Here is a 21,173-nt window from a genome sequence, read left to right as displayed (position 1 = left end):
GGGCCTTTAGCTTGCGTATCCATCACATTTTTCCAGTTATAAATATGCCAGCACCTCACAATATGCGCCTTATGTTTGAATCATTGTCTTGATAAAACCTAAAAGTTGGTTTGCCATTGACAAAGAATCGAAATTTGTTGGCACTGGTTACTAAATGTGTGCGCAAAATGTCAAAATACTGTCCAACATCTATGGTGTTCTCAATAAAACAGAGATATCCAACTGCTTTGCTTGAGATGCACCCCCAGACCATTACCGAACGCTTTCCAAAATCAACAGTCGGTATTCTATTTTTCTTCTCGAGGGCTTTTGGGGGCTTGCGCCACTCTCTAGTTGGACCATTGTTATAATATACCATCATTTTGGATTCATCGCAAAATATTACATCATCCCGATATGAATCTGGCAGATTTTCGTGCATTTTAGCAAACATTAGACGCTTTTGAGCGTGATCTGCCGACATCAGTGTTTTTTTCCGGGCTAGTCGGGACGACAGATCGTTACTTTTTAGTGCTCTTCTGACACTTTCCCGGGAAATGGTTATGCTACACTCCTCCTTCAGCTCACTGGCAAGCTTCCTGATCAAAATAGTACGTTTCTCGTCCATTTTTCTCAACGTAATTCGCTCTACCCTGGGTGATAATAGAAGAGGCCGTCCTTTACCTTTAACCTTTAACTCAAGCCTATCCTCTTTTTATTGCACGGCTTAGTATATTATATACCGTTTTCCAAGACATCAAAAACATTTGGCCAATCTCTGTGGCAGTTTTACCCGCCACGAGGCATCCAAAGAATAAAACTGAACTGAAAACCAATGTTTTGGAGGAATGGCAAAATATCCCAGTGGAATATGTAAGAAACTTGGTCCAATCGATGAATAGACGCTTGGGAGCAGTCATAGATACCAAAGGTGGCCAACAAAATTATTACTTTTAACTAAAAAGTAGTTAAAACACTATAATGAATTAATTGTTTTAGTTGTGTAAACACTTTCTTGTCAGCTGATTTTTGTTATTTTCTTTTGTTAATGGAAACATATTGTAATTTTTGTTTACTTACTAATATAGTTTATAGTCTAATTTACCTATTGTCATTTAAAAAAAATTGAATATGCATATTCTTAATGCTTTTATTTCGCTTCAAAGTAAAAAATTAAAATTTTTTCCCTATGTGTAAACACTTTCTTGCCAAACTGTATATATTTTATTCCTGATTTTAGATAATGTGTTTAATCGCTAACAAAATAATGGGATGAGTTATCGATTTTTGGAGAAAAACTCGATATTCGCGTTCACACATACGGACAGACGAGCGGACGGACAGACAGACGGACAAGGCTAAATCGACTCAGCTCGTCGCCCTGATAAAAAATATATATACTTTATGGGGTCTGCCCTGCCTCATTCTGCCTGTTACACACATTTCAACAAAACTATCATACCCTGATTTCATATTTTCAATAGGTTCAGGTTATAAAAATAATCTTAAAGTAAATTTTCTAAGGCATTTTATTCATAAAAACATTGATTGAATAGAGAAAGAGGGAATAAAAGAAGAGATTTATGAAGAAGCAGTAAAATAGTTTATACGATAGAGAAATATAATATATGGAGGACGAGAGAGAAACAGATGGAGAGGAAGACAGAAAAAAAGAGAGAGAGCGAGATAGAGAGAGAGATAGAGGAAACTACTAATAGATTTAAAAGAGATGCTACATGGATTACTCCAGAATGAAAGAAAGAAAGACCAAGAGATACTAAAGGAAAGACGACAAAGCAAATGAGTAAAAGAGAATACAAAATTATACTTTAATATGCTCGTTCTAGTTTCATTGAAAGTTATAAGAAGTTAATTGCAATAGCTCCAAAATTAGAGGAAAGAAGGCTTTTAACAGTAGATTACAGCGAGATTATACATATGTATAAAATTATTAGTAAATAAAATGTGAATGCTGTAGAAAAATAATAACTTGGAGCTATTAAAAATAGAATTGAAAGACATATAAAAATATATTGCTTTGTACAGCTTCGTCACTTTCACTCAAGACTTCGGTTTACCTTATGTAACTGCTTGGCTTGTTGGGGTGCAACCTGCTCTTTAGCATCCTTTATTACGGGTTTCAAGACTACACCGAGGAAGGACTCGTTTTGTATGGGTTCCTTGGTCATCAAGGCTCTGACTGACGAACGACGTCTTTGCTTTATTATATCCATCAAAGATGGTTTCACAGCCTGAGATGATTTTGATTTTATATTTAACAATGGAGACAATGCTAAAGGAAACATAATCTCGATTTCTTTTATATTGACATATTGACTATCGCAGTTTATTATATGAGAATCGTATTATGATTCCTCAAGCCGAATGAGTTGCTAACATCTTGAACACCATTATTTTTAAAATTTCTCTATCTATTTACACTTACCTCATTCGTCTCATCGTCATCTTTTGATTTATCTTTCTATATAGGGAGTGTGTTCATTGGGTTTTAGAAGGCCAAAAAAAGGTGTAGAGGAGAGTTAAATATAAGATTATACATTCACACAGATCATGCAGACTGACTATATTGACGATCTTTGATTGCTTCTTTTTAATTGATTTTTAGCCCTCGCTTTGCGCTAAGTTAAATGCTCAGATTTGCCCAGAATACATTAAGTTAGTATAAACAAACATGTGTTAATTAGAAAATATAACTTACTTCTGGTTCGACAATCACAGGCTTAAGAGTAGCGCCATCTTTAGTATCTTCGACATCTGGCAATTTACCTTTACCCATTTTGAGAATCTTTGGCTCCTCTGCCGGCTTTTCGATTGCCTCAGATTTCTTTGAAATGATCACGCATAACATCAAACATAGACATTGTGTAAACAGATAGAAATTTAATACATTATAATGCTTTATGTATGGATGTTAGATTAATATCGTTTAACATAATACCTTTGGTAAGCCATTCTTTTGTGGAACTATTTCCGCTGACTTTTTGGCATTCTCTATTACTGGTTTCTCCATTTTATTTGGTATTTCGAGCTCCCTAGTAAAATCGGTGGGCGTAAACTCCGATTTTTCGTATTTCTCGAGTTTGGGTCTCTCGTAATCTGGGATTTCCGGCAGCTCCTCATATTTCGGTTTGGCTTTAGGTTTTGCTTTAGCTTTTGGCTTAATAGCCTCTGGCTTAGGTTCCTCCTTTGGCTGTGTAATAGATGTCTTCCGCAGCTTTGGAAATTCTTCTACCGGCTTCGGCTCTTCTACATTCTATTTTGCAGCGCGTACAGCATTATGTAAACATTAATACATACATTAATAAAATACATACATGTATAGACAAACAGATAAATATCTGGCTTGATTAAAATACATATCTACGAAAAAGTCGGGTGTTACCGACTGCATAATATTCATTCGCGGTCAAATGGAAAACAGTTTTCAGTTGCTTAACTGCTTCATTATGGAGTAATAGTTGTAACAGATTGCAAGATAAAGTTTTTTGTTCGATTTTCCACTCCTTTAAGGACCATTTTTGTGTGATGTAAAGTACATCAGTAATCAGTCAGTAAGTCAGTAACAAATTCACGCAATTACGTGCTTATACAAATAGAGGGGATGCAGTTTTTCCCGATTTGTAGTAAGTTTTTCTCCATCAAAAAATAGGAAATCTAGGTGTAATGGTTTTGTTAAAATGTATGTAATAGGCAGAAGGATGCAGATCTCATAAGGTATATTTATCCGTGATCGGAACTTTAAGCTGAGATTATACATTAGCACAGATCGTGCAGACAGACTACCTTGACGATCGTTGTAATGGTTTTGTTAAAACATACTTTTCAATAATAATAGGCAGCAGCACGCAGATCCCATGAGGTATACTTAAGGTATACTAAGCAAAGTCTTAAAAAAAAATCGAAAATAAGTCTCTTACAGACGAACAGACTGGCGAACAGAGAGACGAGAGAGAGTATTGCTCAAAACCAGAGTATTGCTCGTGAATGAATACTATTATTATGCTGATAGATCAATAGATAGATAGAAAATTGCTGGAGCATTTTTTATATACATATGAAGATTATAAGACAGATAGATAGATAGGTAGAAAATTAGATAGCGTTACTTAGAATCACGTTCAATCCTGCTAGTTATATAAAGACATACATGTGCGCACTTCCTTACTTCAATCTTTTTAAGGCCGATGTAATAATACTTTCTAAGGTGCGAAAAGGTATGTGAAGAAATAATCGTATAAAATTAAAAAATAAAGATACCATTTTGTAACACGAATAACATTATTATATTCAAATTGCATTATCTCAAAAGAACAGCAGTTTTAATTAAGATTTTTATCATTTAGAGCTCATAATAGCTCGTATCTAGTTCAGTATACTTCATATTTTGTAAGCCCATTCCAAAATTAGATTAGGCGTGAAATAGAAAATTGAAGAATAAATATAGAATTAGAAGCGTTGTTAGTATCGTATTTATTAATATATGGAGCAATAGTTATTGAGCGGTGTCCCATTTCTTCATTTATCATGGCTCACCTTTGAAACACGCCTTTTTTCAGCTGGCTTCAATTTTGGAATTTCTTCATTAATAGATTGTGGATTTTTTTTCCCCTCAATATTTTTGCTTTCAACCTGCTGTGTAGGAATATATTTGTAAATCTGTACTTAAAAATAACCTTCATTGTTGGCTTCCATTGAATAACTTAGATGCATTAAAAGTAATTTAGTTACTATTATGTTATGCATAAGACGAAAATTTTATTGGTAATACACATATATCTAATACATACCTCCAAGGCTTTCCTATCAACCACAGATGAGCGGCGAGACTCTGATATACTCTCCTCAGCCTTTTCACATAGATATAAAAATAAAACAGGAAAACACACAAGAAATAAACGGGTTGGATCAGGTTTGTGTTAAGTGCTTACCGCTATTGATGACTTCCTAGATACTATATTTATGGCTTCTTCAGAGGGTTCCCCGATTGTTTTAATTATTGACTTACGACGTACCTCAGACTTTGATTCTTCGTTAATAGATACAATACTGGCCTAATTTAAAAAATGATCAGCAACACAATGGCATACGACATATTAAAGTAAATATAAGCAGGCCGATAAGTGTTTACCCTAAAGTATAGAACTTAAGCTAAAAACAAATAAGAAGATTGAGAGCCTGGCGCTCCTGAGTGAAATATACCCCAATAAAAAAACAAATCAACAAAAACAAATATGTGTAACTTATTGACTCATCGACTTAAACAAATTAATATAAAATTTGTTATCTTATCATCTCACCTTACGCTCCACTTTATTCAAACCAATATGCTCGGCAGCTCCCTGCTATAAATGTAAAAATTAAATAAATTAAATTATTTACTTTTGTTGTTTATGAATAGCGTTCTTTTGCACACGAGTAGGCATGCGTTTAGCACTATAGTTAGAATAAGCGACTGGTGTTGTGTTGATTGTTTGTGTGATATTTGGGTAGATTCTTCTATAAAAAGCCTTTGATATAATTTTTTCAAGGATACTTTCAGCCTTACCTCTTTAGCTTCAGGTTGAAGAGCGTTATTAGTGCTCGGTTCATAAGATTTATCTGCTATGAGCTCATTAGTTATTGGTGTTTCGCTTGTTTTTGCTTTCACATCTGTCGCAGTTTTTTTTTTAACTGGATTCTTTTCTTCTAGACCGCTTTCAATCTGCTGTGTTTCATCGATTTTCTTTTTCTTCTCCAAATCATTGGTTTTATCGGCTTGTTGAGGAGACTTGTCTTCTGTAGGCGTTTCTTCCTTTTTAACTACGTTAACTGTCATAGGCTTCTTTTCCTCTGGCTTTCCTTCCTTGTTATCTTCAATATCTTTTGTTGTTTTGTTCTGGACTTCATTTACTTTTTTCTTTTCAGCTTTTTTATAGGATGAATCTTCTGCATCTCTTGTTTTATCGTCCTCCATTTGTATTTCTTCAGTATTCTTAATTTCTTGATGTTTTTCAGCGACTTCTTTTGTATTCTTTTCCTCTATGATCTCGTCCTTCTCTCCTGCCTCTTCTTCGGCCTTTTTTATAGAAAGTATTTTTTGTGTGTAGAAGTAAATGTGGTGTAGAGGTTTATGTGCAGTGTGTATTTTTGTTGTTATTAACAAAATTTGCAAAGACAAGAAACGAAAATGTTAGTTTTTGGAAACGTTAGAAACCTAAACCGGTTTCTAAGAGTTCAGTAAGGGTAGTTAGAGACTCATTCTGTTGAAATCTTTTCTTAAGTAATAATATTTTACAGTTAACAATAAGAATTCATATATACATTCATATAGATACAGAAAGAAGACTTAAGAATGCCAGAAGATAGACAGAAGAGCCAACATCGATTGCAAAAACTGAGGACAATTTCGCCCGAAGTTATATAGTTGTAACGTTTCGAGTAAGATAAGGGAAGTACTCTACAGAAACAGTGAAAAGTGGGAGTTGAATAAGAAATTTTCAATAAACCCAAAAGCGATAGAGAGCGAGAGAGAGAAAGAGATATAAAAATAATAGAATGTCTACATTTGAGCAATATTTCGAACCTCATCTTTTAGAGCATGTTTGACGGGCATCAATTTCACCCCAAAGATATTTGTCTGTTTCGTTGCAGAAACATTCACAGATTGTTCCATTGACTTTGGCAATTTTAGCTTAGGTATCTGGTACACTGCAACGCTCGGCTGTGACAAATATATTAATAAGATATATACATTGTTACTGACGAACGATTATAAATCAATATATAAATATGTATTATAACGCAACTGTATGTTAGGCGCATAGCTACAGCTACCTATGAAGTAAAGCAGAGTGAAGGCGTTTGGGTTTATATGAACAAAAATATCAGTATATGTATTTACGTCTGTATATAATCCATGCATAGAGGAGATATTATACTTCCAGGAACTATGCTGGATTGGCGGAATTGTTTATCAAAAATATTCTTGGTTTGTTCACATTTTATTTAGGCTTTATATGTGTAAACGCACTAACCGTTGCGTGAAAAACGGATGTGGAGGAAGTTTGCTTAGCTTGAAATTTCAGGAAGCTTTGCTCTTGAGCTTTGGAATTAAAGGAAACTTGTAGCTCGTTGACATGCTGTTGCTTAGATTGCTGCACTATAACAATAGATTGCTGCTCTTGTTCTTGGGCTTTCTGGACTTTTAGAGATTTTTCAACTGTTGCTTGATGATGCTCAGTTCGGATGTTAATCTGTTCTTCGTGGACCTCTTTGGCTAGAGTTTTTTCAATTACCTTACGCTTCTTTTCAGCTTCTTCTTTGTCCTTCTCAGCTTTCTCATCCTTCTTTTTATCCTTCTTTTCTACCGTGACCTTGCAAGTGGACTCATCCTTACCGGCCTCATTGGTCACAATAACTTTATAAATTGATGTGTGCTCCGTTTTGGCACTACTAAATGTCAATCGCGCCGTTGTACCATCAAATGTTGTCGTTATATCCTTTGTCTCACGTATGAGGGTGCTACTCTTGTACCACTCAACCTTACACTTACGATCTGATTGCTTTAGAATAATTATAAGCTCAAAGGTTTTTGATTCAGTGACCTTCTGGTCAACCAGCTTGCGCACAATCTCGGGCTTACAGGGCTTGCGCTCTTCTTCTGGGATGTCAACAAGATTAACAACCTGAGAGACTGCCTCACCCTTCTCATTGCTGGCAATCAGCTTATAGGCGCCTTTATCACTATCCTCGACTTCGTTGATCTCGAGCTTGACGGCAAATTCACCTTCTTTTGTTTTCTCAACTTGATAAACGTGGCGTTTGCTTTCCTTAACCGTATTGCTTTCCTTATACCAGGTACATTTTGGCTCAAATTTGGAGGCGACTACGCACTCGATGACAACGGTTCGTTTTTTTATTATTTTAATTATCTTGGGTTTATCTTTTATAACAGGCACAACTGAAAATATATAGTTAGAATTGATCAAGCGAAGTTTTACAATTAACATTTTTTATCAAATCACTTACTTTCAATATTGAGCGTCAAATTAGCGTTCAATTCGCCCAATGTATTTTTGATGTTGCACTTGTACAGACCCGAGTCTTCCAACTGTGGATCAATCAACTCCAATTTAATATAGTAATGATCGCCACGCGATTCCATGGACATTTTCAGTTTGTTGTTTTCTTTGATGACTTCCCCGTTACGGAACCACATAATGTCTGGTTTTGGATCGGCCTTGACTTTGCACTCCATGATGACCAACTTGCCATTATTTTCAGATATAATGCGAGGCTTTTCAACGAATGTTGGACCTTCGCCTTCGGGCTCGGGATCCGCTTCAATGTTTAAATTGAGATTCGCATTCGATTCGCCGTACTCGTTTTTCACATTACATCTGTAAGTTCCTCCATCTGTTGCGCCGGGATCCTAAGAATATACAGTTTGAAAGTACATTTCCTTTTACAATACAAAAAACTAATTTTATTGGAATATTATTACCTACTATACATTTTAGCACATTTAATTTTTTGGGTATATTAAATGAGACCTTATTATTTAATTATTGAAATATAGATGCAATGGCGGGGTAATTTTTATTCATTCGAGCAGACAGCAAGTCGAAATATTGAAATTATATATTTATGCTATTATACAGACAAGATAGCCTTAACTTTGACTTTACGTTGAATAGAGCTACAAAAAAAACTTTATATGCAATTGACCTTCAAAGGAAGTTTGGTCGAATTTGGAACCGGTATTATGGGATTAATCGGCGTCCATTGGAAAAGTTTGGAGACTCTAACATTAAAGATATACCAGGTATAATTATATTGATAAGATTTCCATAACAAACAAGTAAGAACGTTGCAGTCGGGAGTTACCGACTCCGGAATACTCATTCACATCCTATCAGGAATTTAGTAGCTAAGTATAGCTCTAATATTGTAGCAAATGCAGTTTTTCTCGATTTTTCACGCCCCTACTGGGCGTAGACACCTCATTTTTGGTCAGTTTATAGAACTAGCTAACGGTAACCTAACTGCAAAATTTCAAGGTAAAAAAATTCCAGCAAAAGCTTCTCTGACTAGTTCACCCATACGACCAGATGGATCTACAGACGTATAAATCTATTTCTTGTTCTTATTCGACTTTTTTTGTCAACAACGCAGTTCGGATATAATACATATATGTATATAATTTTACACATATATTCTAATACCCGTGCGAATCTGTATGTATGCTATGTTATATATGTATCATTCCTTACCTTTATTTCCAACGTCAGCTCATAGGTGTCTTCCGCGATGACAGAACTGTTTATTTTTATTTTTTTGCTTTTCTCCACTAAATCTTGCCCTCTGTACCAATTTACGGTGGGTTCTGGCTTTGCTGCGCATTTGCACCTCATAGTTATCAAAGTGCCCGTCTCATTTGGAATAATCCTCGGCTTTTCAATGAACGATGGAGCAAAACCGTTCGCGTCGTTGGCGCCTATGTATATTTTATAAATATAGTATTTATATTATTATTGTAACACTATTTTAATCAATCACTATAAACGTGTTTAATTGTTTTTTTCATACGCGTATGTAAATAGTAGAAGTAAAACCACTTGAGGTAATACACATATATAAATTTAATATAAACGCCTGGCTTAAAAATTCTTGCATTTACTTATGTTATAAAAAACAAGTAAGAACGTTGCAGTCGAACGTTACCGACTGCGGAATACTCATTCACATCCCATCAACAATTTAGTAGTTACGATTCGCTCTAATACTGTAGAATATACAGGTTTTTCAGATTTGTCACGCCTCTACTGGGCGTAGACACCTCATTTTTGGTCAGTTCTTAGAACGAGATAACGGTACCCTAACTGCAAAGTCTGAATGCTTACCCTCAAAAAAAGTGAAAATTACAGAGTATTTTTCGATATGCCACGCCCCTAAAGAGGTGTAAAAATTATTTTTTTGGGGAATGGATAGAGGAGGCTACCAGTAACTCAATTATTCAAATTTGAAGCTTCTAGCTATTATACTTTAGCAGATATAAACTTTTGCGGTTTGCCACGCCCCCTGTACATATATCCGACAAAGCTTTTTGGTCTTGGGTGATCAGCCCGAGTATATATAAAAAATTTGAGGTCTCTGGCATCAATAGTGTCCAAAATGTAGCAGAATATAAAAAATCACTATATCTTCAGGTCTGATTTTCCGCGCCCCTAATGGGCGTAGTCTTACAACTTTGTCTTTAGACTTTATAGAATCATAACATTAGCTGACGCCCAAAATTTCAGCATTCTAGGTTTACAACTCTAGGAGATACAGTTTTATCCGATTTGCCACGCCCTCAATGGGCGGAGATATATCCGCCATAGCTCGTGATCTTGGGTGGTCGACGCGGACCTACATACCAAATTTCAGCTTTCTAGATCTTCAACAAACATGATTTCTGGTATATCGGAAAATGCATTTTCCGATTTGCCACGCCCCTAGTGGGCGGATCGGGAAAATTTTAACACTTTATAAATCGAAGATATACACAAGTATGTGTTACAAATTTCAAGTCTCTAGCTTCAATAGCGCCGAAATAGATTAGACGGACGGACGGACAGCAAGACGGACATTGCACAAAACCAATATACTGATTCACTTTCGTGAAAGAGTATAATAAGAATAAAAATGATTTTAAAATGGCTTTACATATCAATTAATAATGGATTTAAAATAAGTTAGAGCGCTCTAGTCGATACTGCTCGACTAGGAGATACCCTGAACCCTGCCAGTTGATATTCTAATCATTCTGCACTTCTTTTGTACACACATACAAAAACACATGCACATACACATCCACACGCACGCATAACCACGCACTCGGCTAACTGCACAGTTAGCAGCGACTGCGCTTGGGCTGCGCTGCAGTATAGGAAATATGAGAATTTACTTGTTGAATAATTTTTCCTGTAGTGGGCCTATCTTAATAAAACTTTCAGAACGTAATCATAATACTAATTTAAATATGTGTATATTCCAAAGCACAAGTCTCTAGTTCTTGAAATACATTTATTTTAATTGGTGGCGAAGGGGGCGTAGTCTACAAAATCTGTAAATTACAAAATTGTATCCATTAAATATATATACACAATGAATCTGGTCTAATAGTATTCAAATTAGGCTGAAAAAACCAAAGCCATTTATCGATTAAACTCGATAAAAAACACATTGGGTGAGTTATCGCAAAAATATAATAAACAAAAATATATATAAAATTGTACTGCATATGGTATACACGAGTATGCATGCAAAATTTCAGCTCTCTAGCTCTGATATCTTCTGAGATCGTCGCACTCGTACGGACGGACGGATAGGGCTACATCGACTCAACTTATCGCCCTGATCAAGAATATATATATATATATATATATATATATATATATATATATATATATATATATATATATATATATATATATATATACTTTATGGGGTCTGTGATGCTTCCTTCTGTCTATTACATACTTTTCACAAAACCATTATACCCTGATTTCCCATTTCAATAAGTTCAGAGTATAACAAGTAAGAAAGCTCTAGTCGAGACTGCTCGACTACGAGATCCCCTGAACCCTTGGAGTGCTAGCTATTTCAATAATTTTTCGCGTCTTTCAGCTTACACAAGAAACACACACACACATACACAAACACATACACACACAAGCACCCACGCATAAACACGCATGGGCTGCACTGTGCGCTTACTATGAAAACTTAATTGTTTAATAATTGTTTTTTGTGGACGTACGATCTTCATGAAACTTTCAGATTATGATTATAACATGAATATGCATGTAATTGCCAAAGCACAAGTCTCTAGTATTTGAAATACGCGTTTTACAAAAGTGAGGGTGAGGGGGTGAATTTAGAGGTGGGGGGTAAATTTTAACAAAAACCGAAATTGTATAATTTGCATATAAGCATATATAAAAAATTTGGTGACTCTAGCAATAAAGGTGTAGAAGATATAATTTTATAACTGGTTTTCGATAAGGTTTTTTATCGATAAAAAAGATCGGGATGAGTTATCGATTTTTAATGATAAACTCGATATCCGCGCTGTAATTACGAACATTTAAAAAAAAATTTGAAGTCTCTAGCTCTTATATCTTCTGAAATCGACGCGTTCAAACATACGGACAGACGGACAGACAGACAGACGGACAGGGCCAAATCAACTCAGCTCGTCACCCTGATCAAGAATATATATACTTTGTGGGGTCTGCCACGCCTCCTTCTGCCTGTTACATACATTTCAACAAAACCATTATACCCTGATTTCCCATTTTCAATGGGTTCAGGGTATAAAAAAGGAAGAATTTAAATCATTACATACTAGATAGAAATTGTTGCTAATCTAAAAAAAAAGTATTCATTTGAGCATAAAAGTGGATAGTGCATACATGAAGATACATATTTAACTAGGGTGACTATTTAAAATTTGTAGATTACAACTGAGGTACTTATGCTTTACTTCAAGCTTGTGTATACCTAAATAATTTATTGATAGTGTTAAAAAATTAGCAGATACGGGTTGAATAGTTATACTATGTATGTTTATGTTATTTTTACAATTCCATGCCGTAAAATACATATACATATAAGAAATATATAAATATGTATACATATACTTAAAAAAAAGGTAAACTAAATTTATTGATTTCGGTTGGTTGAGGATAAAGATTGTGGTGTAGTTCAATTTCGTTTATTTGACACATTCTTGCTAAGGTAGTGCTTGTAAGAATCGATTAGTTATACCTTGAAAATTAAGGGCTATATTTGCATTGCTTTCTCCATACATATTTATCGCATTACAACGGTAGTTGCCGCCATCATCTTTTGTGGGATTTTGTATCTCGAGGGTTAGGATGTAGCTATCCTTTGTTATTGCCTTGCGGGTCATTTTGGTTCTGTGGCTGTCACAGATTTGCTTATCTGAGCAATACCATATTATATCCGGTATTGGATGTGCTTCCAGGATGCATTCCATTATCAAAATGTCCTCCTCTTGGCGTATTGTCGGTTTTTTGGGGAATCGCGGTGATTTCCCATCAGGAATTCTGCGTGTAAACGGAAGTATGGTTGAATAAAAGTAGTATCTTTTTACATATATGTCATGTATATATATATACATATATTTATATATGTCATATATGTCATGTATATATATATAAATATATATATATATATATTTATATTTATATATATATGTACATATATAATACACACATCAGCAGCCTTACTTTTTCGATCCGCTTTCGAAATTTAAATTAATCGTTGCCACTCCCGAGCCATGCTTATTTTTCGCGTGAGCTTTATACTCGCCCTGATCAGAGGAAACTACGCTGCTTATCTCTAGGCGCGCCATGTGATATAGTTTCTGATCCAGCGTCAGTGACATTTTGTAGCGTTTTCCCTCACTTAGCACTGTCTCTCCATGGGACCTTTGCAATTTGATTGTACACAGAGGGAAATCATTACCTTATACATAGCAACTGTTTTGATTGCATGCATAATTGCTCAAATGTGCTGTCGTATTGCTTTTTTTTTGCTCTTTGCTCTTTTTTATTTTAAGATCAAAATTTTAGGGGCACTTTGATTTTTTTTCAATATTTTGAATTTAAATTTGAATTTTCGTACCATGTAACCGTTGGTGTGGGTTCTCCAACGCATCTACATTCAAATGTTACATTTCCGCCATCTTCGCTCTGCCGGATAACGGGACGCTCGGTAAATGTGGGTTTAATTCCATCTGAACTCTCAGGAACAGGAGCCTCGTCGCCTATGAATTATCCAAATATAAGTTACTTCTATACTTATATATATATATATCATATCTGTACATGTTTTTTCCAGAATTTTATTACAATGTAAGTTCTCATTGTATGTTAACATATATGTTTATATTATGTATTATAGACATAATTACATTCTTCAGATTTTAAATTCACGGAACTTACGCTATAATATAGCATTTATAGTTTTTATTTTGCTTTTAGATAAGAGGATATTTATTTATTTATTATGTATAATAGTAGCTCTTCTTCTTTTTGATATTAATTACAATCACAATTACAATTTGATACTCGCTACAATTGACAAATATTTCGAGCAATAAACTAGGGGGCCTTTAAAACATTTGGATAGTTAATGGGGTAATAGTAAAAGCACTATACCACTTGGAATCAAAAGACGCTTGTACACCGCCGATCTGGCTGTACGGTGCTCAGATGTGGGTAATATCTATAAGACGAACTATAAGTCAGTCGCGCCATGTTTGTATACTTCATTTTATGATGATACATAATATATATGTATATACATGTATATATTGGCTTCCAAAATAATTATGCGTATAATAGTGTTGTTTAATGTACGCAATGTATATACATATATATATATATACATTGGTTTTGTTGAAATGTATGTAACAGGAAGAAGGAGGCATGCCAGACTCCATAAAGTGTATATATGTATATTATTGATCAGGGCGGCGAGCTGAGTCGATTTGGCCCTGCCCGTCTGTCCGTATGTATGAACGCGTCGATTTCAGAAGATATAAGAGCTAGAGACTTCCAGTTTTTACCGCGCGGATATCGAGTTTATCACTAAAAATCGATAACTCATTCCGTTGTTTTTATCGATAAAAACCGTATCGAAAATCAGTTATAAAATTATATCTACTACATCTTTGGAGCTACAGTCCCCAAATTTTGAACGTATGTATATTTATATGCTCATTTTACATACTTAGGGGTGAGAGGGTGGATATAAGAGTGGGGGGGTAAATTTTTAACAAAAACCGAAATTGTATAAAATGCATATAAGTATACATTTAAAATTTGGAGACTCTAGCTTTAAAGATGACCCTTTTGAGTCAATGGTCATATTTCATTGAGTCAGTGATAGGGAACAGTCCTTAGAGTATGACAGAGTCTCTACCAAGGTTTTTTTTCTACAAACATTTTGTATTTTGATACAATAAATTGGTTTTTAATATTAGTTGTACTCCAAGAAGCTGTTATCTGTCTTTAAAAGAGTTCTCCACAACTTCCTTGGCTTGTTTACTTATTCCTTCCTTCCTTGTTTTGAGCGACACGTCCTTGCTCCTATTTGTCCCAAACTTTATTTTATAGGTCTGGTCTGGTATTGTTGCTCAAACATCCTTAGATTTTAATAACTTTGATTGTATTTTAAATTTTTTATCAACACTTTATATCAATTGAAGGTAAATACAAAAAGTATTTGCTTGTCAATTGTTCAAAAGTGAAAAGAAAATTGAAACAAGTAAGAAAGCTCTAGTCGAGACTGCTCGAATCCGGAATTCCTTGAACCCTTCTAAGAATTGATATTTCAAGAAACACACACATACACGCATAAACACACATGAACTGCAGTGTGGGACTGCTTATTATGGGAACTGAATTATTTGATAAATTTTCTTGTCGATGGACTATCTCAAACTTGTGGATCCTGTGGATACTTGTGAAGACTGTAGCTCTAAAGGTGTAGGAGATATAATTTATAACTAGTTTTCGATAAAGGTTTTAATCGATAACAAAATATCGGGAGTAGTTATCGTTTTTGAGAGAAAAACTCGAGATGCGCGTGATATACACGGACCGAGGAAGTGTCAAGTCAATAACCTAAAGTCTCTAGCTCTTATAATTTCTGAGGTCGACGCGTTCATACATACGGACGGACAGACAGACGGACAGGGCCAACTAGACCTAGCTCGTCGCCCTGATTAATAATATATATACTTTGTAGGGTCTGCCATGCCTCCTTCTGTCTGTTACATACTTTAAAAAAAGACCATTATACCCTGATTTCCCATTTTCAATGAGTTCAGGGTATAAAACCTTCTGTCAAGTTAATTATGGCATTCAAAAATTCGATGCTCTCATGCATTCTTATCAGCAGAAAGAGAACGGAAAAGATGAACAGCATAAAACTTGGTATGCATAGAGCTATTTATATATTCTGGGCTTTGATCATATAAGTTTACAGATTTAACATATATAATATATATATATATATATATATATATATATATATATATATATATATATATACATATAAGTTTACAGATTTAACAGATGTAGAACATTCACATATATATATATATATAAAATTATTATTACACAAATATCTGCACTCCACTCAAATTATATTAATATTTTTCTTTTTTTATTGTGAATTACATTACAAAAATATTTTTTTTTAAATAATAATAATAATAAATATAAATAAATTGGTCAGAACTTACTGTCAAAGTTGAGGCTAATTGTTGCATTGCTTTCGCCCAGTTCGTTTTTTGCATTCACTTTGTATTTTCCAGCATCCTCAACCGTAACATTTTGAATTTCAAGTGTTGCAAAATATGAGTGGACATCTTTATCAATGGTAAGCTGGAAATCATGACAACAGAAAATTATAAGATGTTTAATATATAAGGAGTGTTATCAGTGTGAATGTCTAGCCATTTTCAAGGAGAACATATGTACTTAAAAATTTCGTAAAAAGCGAATAATACAGAGAAGGCCCATTCATTTTCGCTTAGAGAAAAAAGTAACTTGATTTAAACTGGAATCATTTACCTTATGTCTTGGAGACTCCTTAACAGGCGTGCCATTATGAAACCAAGTTATATTCGGTAAAGGGTCAGCATTAACCCGACATTCGAACAGAAGGCGTTTACCGTCCTCTTCTTGTCGTATGGCAGGTTTTTTCGCGAATGTCGGCGCGAAACCGTCGATTTGTCTGTAAATTATTAGAGACTCTGAATGAAAGGCTCAAATAAAATCTCGTATATATTAATCAACTATAATAACACATAAACAACACCGGCATTAATACATTTTTTTACAGAGCTCACACTTTGGAGATTTAATGCAGTGGCACACTCAATTTCTTTTGAGATTAAGTAAATAAAATGATGCAGCTTTTACCACGATTACAACGAGTCGATTTGGCCCTGTCCGTCTGTCCGTCTGTCCGTCCGTCCGTCTGTCCGTATGTATGAACGCGTCCATCTCAGAAGATATAAGAGACTTGAAGTTTTTTTTCCTAGGTCCGTGTATATCACGCGCTAATGGAGTTTTTATCTATATATCGATAACTACTCCCGATATTTTATTATCGATCAAAAACCTTATCGAAAGCTAGGTGTTTAATTATATCTCCTACGCTTTTAGAGCTAGAGCTTCCAAATTTTAAATGTAGACTTATATGTATTTTATACAATTTCGGTTTTTGTTTTTGTTAAATTTACCGCCCACCTCCATATTCGCCCCTCACCCTCACCTTTGTAAAAGGCGTATTTCAAATACTAGACTTGTGCGTAGGCAAATGCATGCATGTTCATGTTATAATCATAATCTGAAAGTTTCATGAAGATCGTATGCCCACAAGAAAAGTTATTAAACAATTAAGATCTTTAGTAAGCCCACACTGCAGCCCATGCGTGTTTTTGAGTGGCTGCTTGTGTGTGTGTATGTGCATGTGTGTATGCGTATGTGTGTATGCAAGGGTGTGTGTGCGTGTTTCTTGTGTAAGCAGAAAGACGCGAAAAATGATTGAAATAGCTCCCGTAGTCGAGCAGTCTCGACTAGAGTTTTCTTACTTGTTAATAAATTTAACTTTAATGCGGACCATGGAACACTTTAAATCAGACACAATCAACATAGAGGTAGCTCGGAAAGCTCAATTGACTCACCTTAAATCTTCGAGCAGTGAAAATTGGCCAACTTGTTAATAAAAAGCATCTTATTATATTACATTAATTATAATAAATTATAGCTTGTTTTAATAATAAAAATATCTTAGTATCTATTTTATTATTAAAATTATTTTAGTTTAATTTGTTTTAGCTATCACTCTGTCACTCTAGTATTTCAGCTAAAGATTGGGAATATGACAAATATTTAGCGTAAGCATCAATTAGAGCGCAAATTAGGTATAATACTAACGCAAATTTAAAAGTAAAAAAAAAGAAATGAGCTTACTTTTCTTTGGGTTCGTCAGCAGCTGATCAGAATAAGGTAAGAGCGTTTAAAATATTTATAAGAATATATTATTTGATAAATATTTTATATATTGTGTAAAATTTATAATAAAAAGACCTAAGAGAGCAAGTAACTACTCTAGAAAAAATATATAATTATATTATTTAACATCTTTTGACCTCTTATTAGTTCTACTTATCTAATTTAATCGTTTATCGCGATATCATATTTATTTGGCTTTCCCAAACAATGTTTTAGTTACTGTCTACTTACGTGTAAAATTCAAATTGATTGATGCAGAAACCTCGCCCGATTTGTTTTTGGCTTTCACTTTGTAAAGCCCAGCATCTGTTTCTACAACATCGTCTAGCTCTAATACTACCGTAAATTTGTTATCACCGATGGGTTGAACTTTTATTTTGGTTCTCACATCCTCTGTTAGTTTATTGTCACTTCGAAACCACTCTATATCCGGCTTCGGGGACGACAGCAGCTGACATTCAAATATCAACCGATTACCGTCATCTTCTTGATGCAGCTGTGGCTTCTTTACAAAGCTGGGAGCGAAATCTTCAGCCACCCCCATGCTGAGAGTTATCGTTTTTCGTCTTCAAAAGTTCGGCAACAGGCTCTTTGGCTCTGCAATAATAGACAGCATGTATATTCATCAAATCGCCTTTAAAGATTTTACTTTGATTTGTTACATCTATATATATATATATAACAAAGTCGTGTTATGTGTTACAACACATAACAATTTTCATGCTGGAACAATTTTCATGGTATTTAATTTGTTGGATTTGTCTCCGCTCCGATTAGGAGAGTATATCCTAAAAAATACTACAAAATTCACGAATAGTGGGCTTGATAAAAGTGACAGTTTTCGATACTTCTCTCATGTTAAACAATTATTCATGCATATTTGATCAATAAGTGAATAAATCTTATGTGAATTTTTTTTTAAAAAGATTGAAAAATTTTACGCGTTCGTTCAGAAGCAAAATAAATCGAAAGTTCTGGTACTGTTATATTTGTTTGTCTTAGACAATAATTTGTGTAAAATATATATTAAGTTAAAGATTTATTCTACAGTTTAATAAAAGTGTAAATGTCTTAATAGGCTGTCTCGATTGCTTTATGTGGTTTTGGGCGATATTACTATTAATAAAAATCGTCCTAGAAGATCTAATGTTTTCCATCGGACCAAAAAATGAAGAATGTCGTTTACTACAAGGTGCTTGAATGAAAATCCGATTAATACATTAATCATATTGTATCTCAACCTGTACAACATAATTTTCAATGTTTTTTTCTGACATGTGTTTGGAAAACTTAATTATTTCTTTTTTTTTTTTACTGTTAGGCGGGTCACCTACTTATATATATATATATATAACAAATCAAATTAAGATGTATCTATATATACATATATATATACATATATATATATATATATATATATATATATATATATATATATATATATAAATTATATATATAAATTATATTTATTATTATATTATAATAAGTATAATGTTTTGAGTTTATCTGTATATATGTATATATGATGATTACAAAATAGAAAACTGTTAGCTTAAACGTTTAGAAAATAGCACAACGGAATGCAAATAAATATGTTTAGATTTGAAAAAAATTGCACTTTATATATTAGTCCGTAATATGTGTATGCATACATATGTATGTACGTATGTCGACATCTGAGTGGTGCACACGACTCGTCGACATTTTGGAAAATGGAAATTTGATCCCCTTCCTATTCGTCGGTACAGAAGTTTTATTGAAAAAAGAATTCACACAAAAAAAAAATATATATATATATATATATATTGAATGTGTTTCTCGTTTATTTTTAGTCTTTGGTATTCACGAATATATATTTATATATATGTACCGAATTATTCATGTCAAATATATTTATGTATGTGCATGAAATGCTGTATGGATGTTAGGCGAATAGTGTAAGCTACATATGCTGTCACATAAATACATAATTGCAGGACTGCGAAAATTGCAGGTGTGAATACATAAGGATTTTAATTGATTAAAAGCAGTTGCATAGTAGTATTTAATCATAGTAATATTATATATACATATTTCTTCTCAGTTTACTTCTTATGAAATATTTATTCAAATGAGCCAGATCTATTTATATACCCGTCAACCGTTACACAATTCCACGAATAGACACAGCTATATATATAAGCATGCAACCGATATGTAGCAATCTACACACACACTTAGAGATATATTAGATATGAATTTATTTTTAACTTTTTGAATAAGTTTTTAATTTACTACTGAAATTTAATTTATTTATTTTATTTTTTTATTTTTTAAATTATATTTATTCATATTTATTATTATTATTGGTTAATGTGTGTATGATTTTTTATAAGATATATAAATACATATATATCTTGGTACATACAACTAGACTACAGATAACACAGTACAGCCCACAGCAAGAAAAAGTATTCTTCTGTGGAAACGAAGCGAACTCCACGAGTGTCGATCTATTACTGTTTCTTTTTAACAGAATCTCACTGTGAATCAGCATCGGGCATCAGGAATTATCTAGCGACTATAGCTTTCGTTTTCATTTTGGGGTCTCTCTTTTGCAGTCTCCCTATCTGTCTCTCCTCTCTCTCGTTTTCTCCCTTGCTAGTTACTTCTCATTGTAGTAGTGGAATTCTGTGACTTTTAATTTTTGGGGTAAATTATTTACATATGTATGTATGTATGTATGTATGTATAAATATTTGATTCAGAAGTATTGATTGGTAGGACTCTTAAAACTTTTCTACATTTGCGTGCTTCGTCTTATCGAACAGAGCGTTATTTATAAATATTTTTCATACATAAAAATATCTGAACTAAATATAAATACCTGTATATAGCCGGCACTATCTAAAAATTGTATTCATACTTATGGTTTTCCTTTAAATATTATGAGATTTGTCACAAATAAATAGTAATGAATAACATTCAGTGGAAATTGTTAGATTAACTAAGTTATAATAATGTAAACCATGGAAATTTGGAAATTTATAAAAGTTTTCAATAACAAGTAACAAGTAAGATGGCTCCAGTCGAGACTGCTCGACTAGGAGT

The 21,173-nt window shown here is 33.8% G+C and overlaps 1 protein-coding gene across 27 annotated transcripts in view; it reads right to left on the bottom strand.

Annotated features, from left to right (window-relative positions):
• Positions 1-20,650, bottom strand: part of bt (projectin protein bent) — a 69,750-nt gene extending 49,100 nt beyond the window's left edge. For 6 of the 27 annotated variants that reach the window (XM_089472485.1, XM_089472460.1, XM_089472466.1 and 3 more), the window contains exons 1-20: positions 20,491-20,650; positions 18,315-18,680; positions 18,042-18,063; positions 16,635-16,797; positions 16,304-16,445; positions 13,675-13,816; positions 13,278-13,478; positions 12,793-13,094; positions 9,252-9,475; positions 8,008-8,410; positions 7,275-7,939; positions 5,546-6,055; positions 5,298-5,342; positions 4,929-5,051; positions 4,788-4,847; positions 4,534-4,632; positions 2,939-3,253; positions 2,699-2,824; positions 2,426-2,461; positions 2,058-2,231 (exon numbers count right to left, since the gene is read on the bottom strand). In XM_089472485.1, the coding sequence (XP_089328611.1) occupies positions 2,058-2,231; positions 2,426-2,461; positions 2,699-2,824; positions 2,939-3,253; positions 4,534-4,632; positions 4,788-4,847; positions 4,929-5,051; positions 5,298-5,342; positions 5,546-6,055; positions 7,275-7,939; positions 8,008-8,410; positions 9,252-9,475; positions 12,793-13,094; positions 13,278-13,478; positions 13,675-13,816; positions 16,304-16,445; positions 16,635-16,797; positions 18,042-18,063; positions 18,315-18,627 (4,065 nt within the window). In that variant the 5' untranslated portion in view covers positions 18,628-18,680; positions 20,491-20,650. Of the gene's footprint in view, positions 1-2,057; positions 2,232-2,425; positions 2,462-2,698; positions 2,825-2,938; positions 3,254-4,533; positions 4,633-4,787; positions 4,848-4,928; positions 5,052-5,297; positions 5,343-5,545; positions 6,056-7,274; positions 7,940-8,007; positions 8,411-9,251; positions 9,476-12,792; positions 13,095-13,277; positions 13,479-13,674; positions 13,817-16,303; positions 16,446-16,634; positions 16,798-18,041; positions 18,064-18,314; positions 18,681-20,171; positions 20,393-20,490 lie in introns of those variants that run through there. The other 21 variants (XM_089472471.1, XM_089472474.1, XM_089472472.1 and 18 more) reach the window with 18 other exon arrangements.
• Between the last annotated feature and the right edge of the window lie 523 nt (positions 20,651-21,173).

The sequence above is a fragment of the Drosophila arizonae genome, chromosome 6 (assembly GCF_054131065.1).
Source record: "Drosophila arizonae isolate 15081-1271.41 chromosome 6, UAZ_ARI_1.0, whole genome shotgun sequence".
NCBI classification, from domain to species: domain Eukaryota; kingdom Metazoa; phylum Arthropoda; class Insecta; order Diptera; family Drosophilidae; genus Drosophila; species Drosophila arizonae.
Note: the sequence above shows the minus strand (reverse complement) of the source record. Positions and strands in the feature narration are given on the sequence as shown.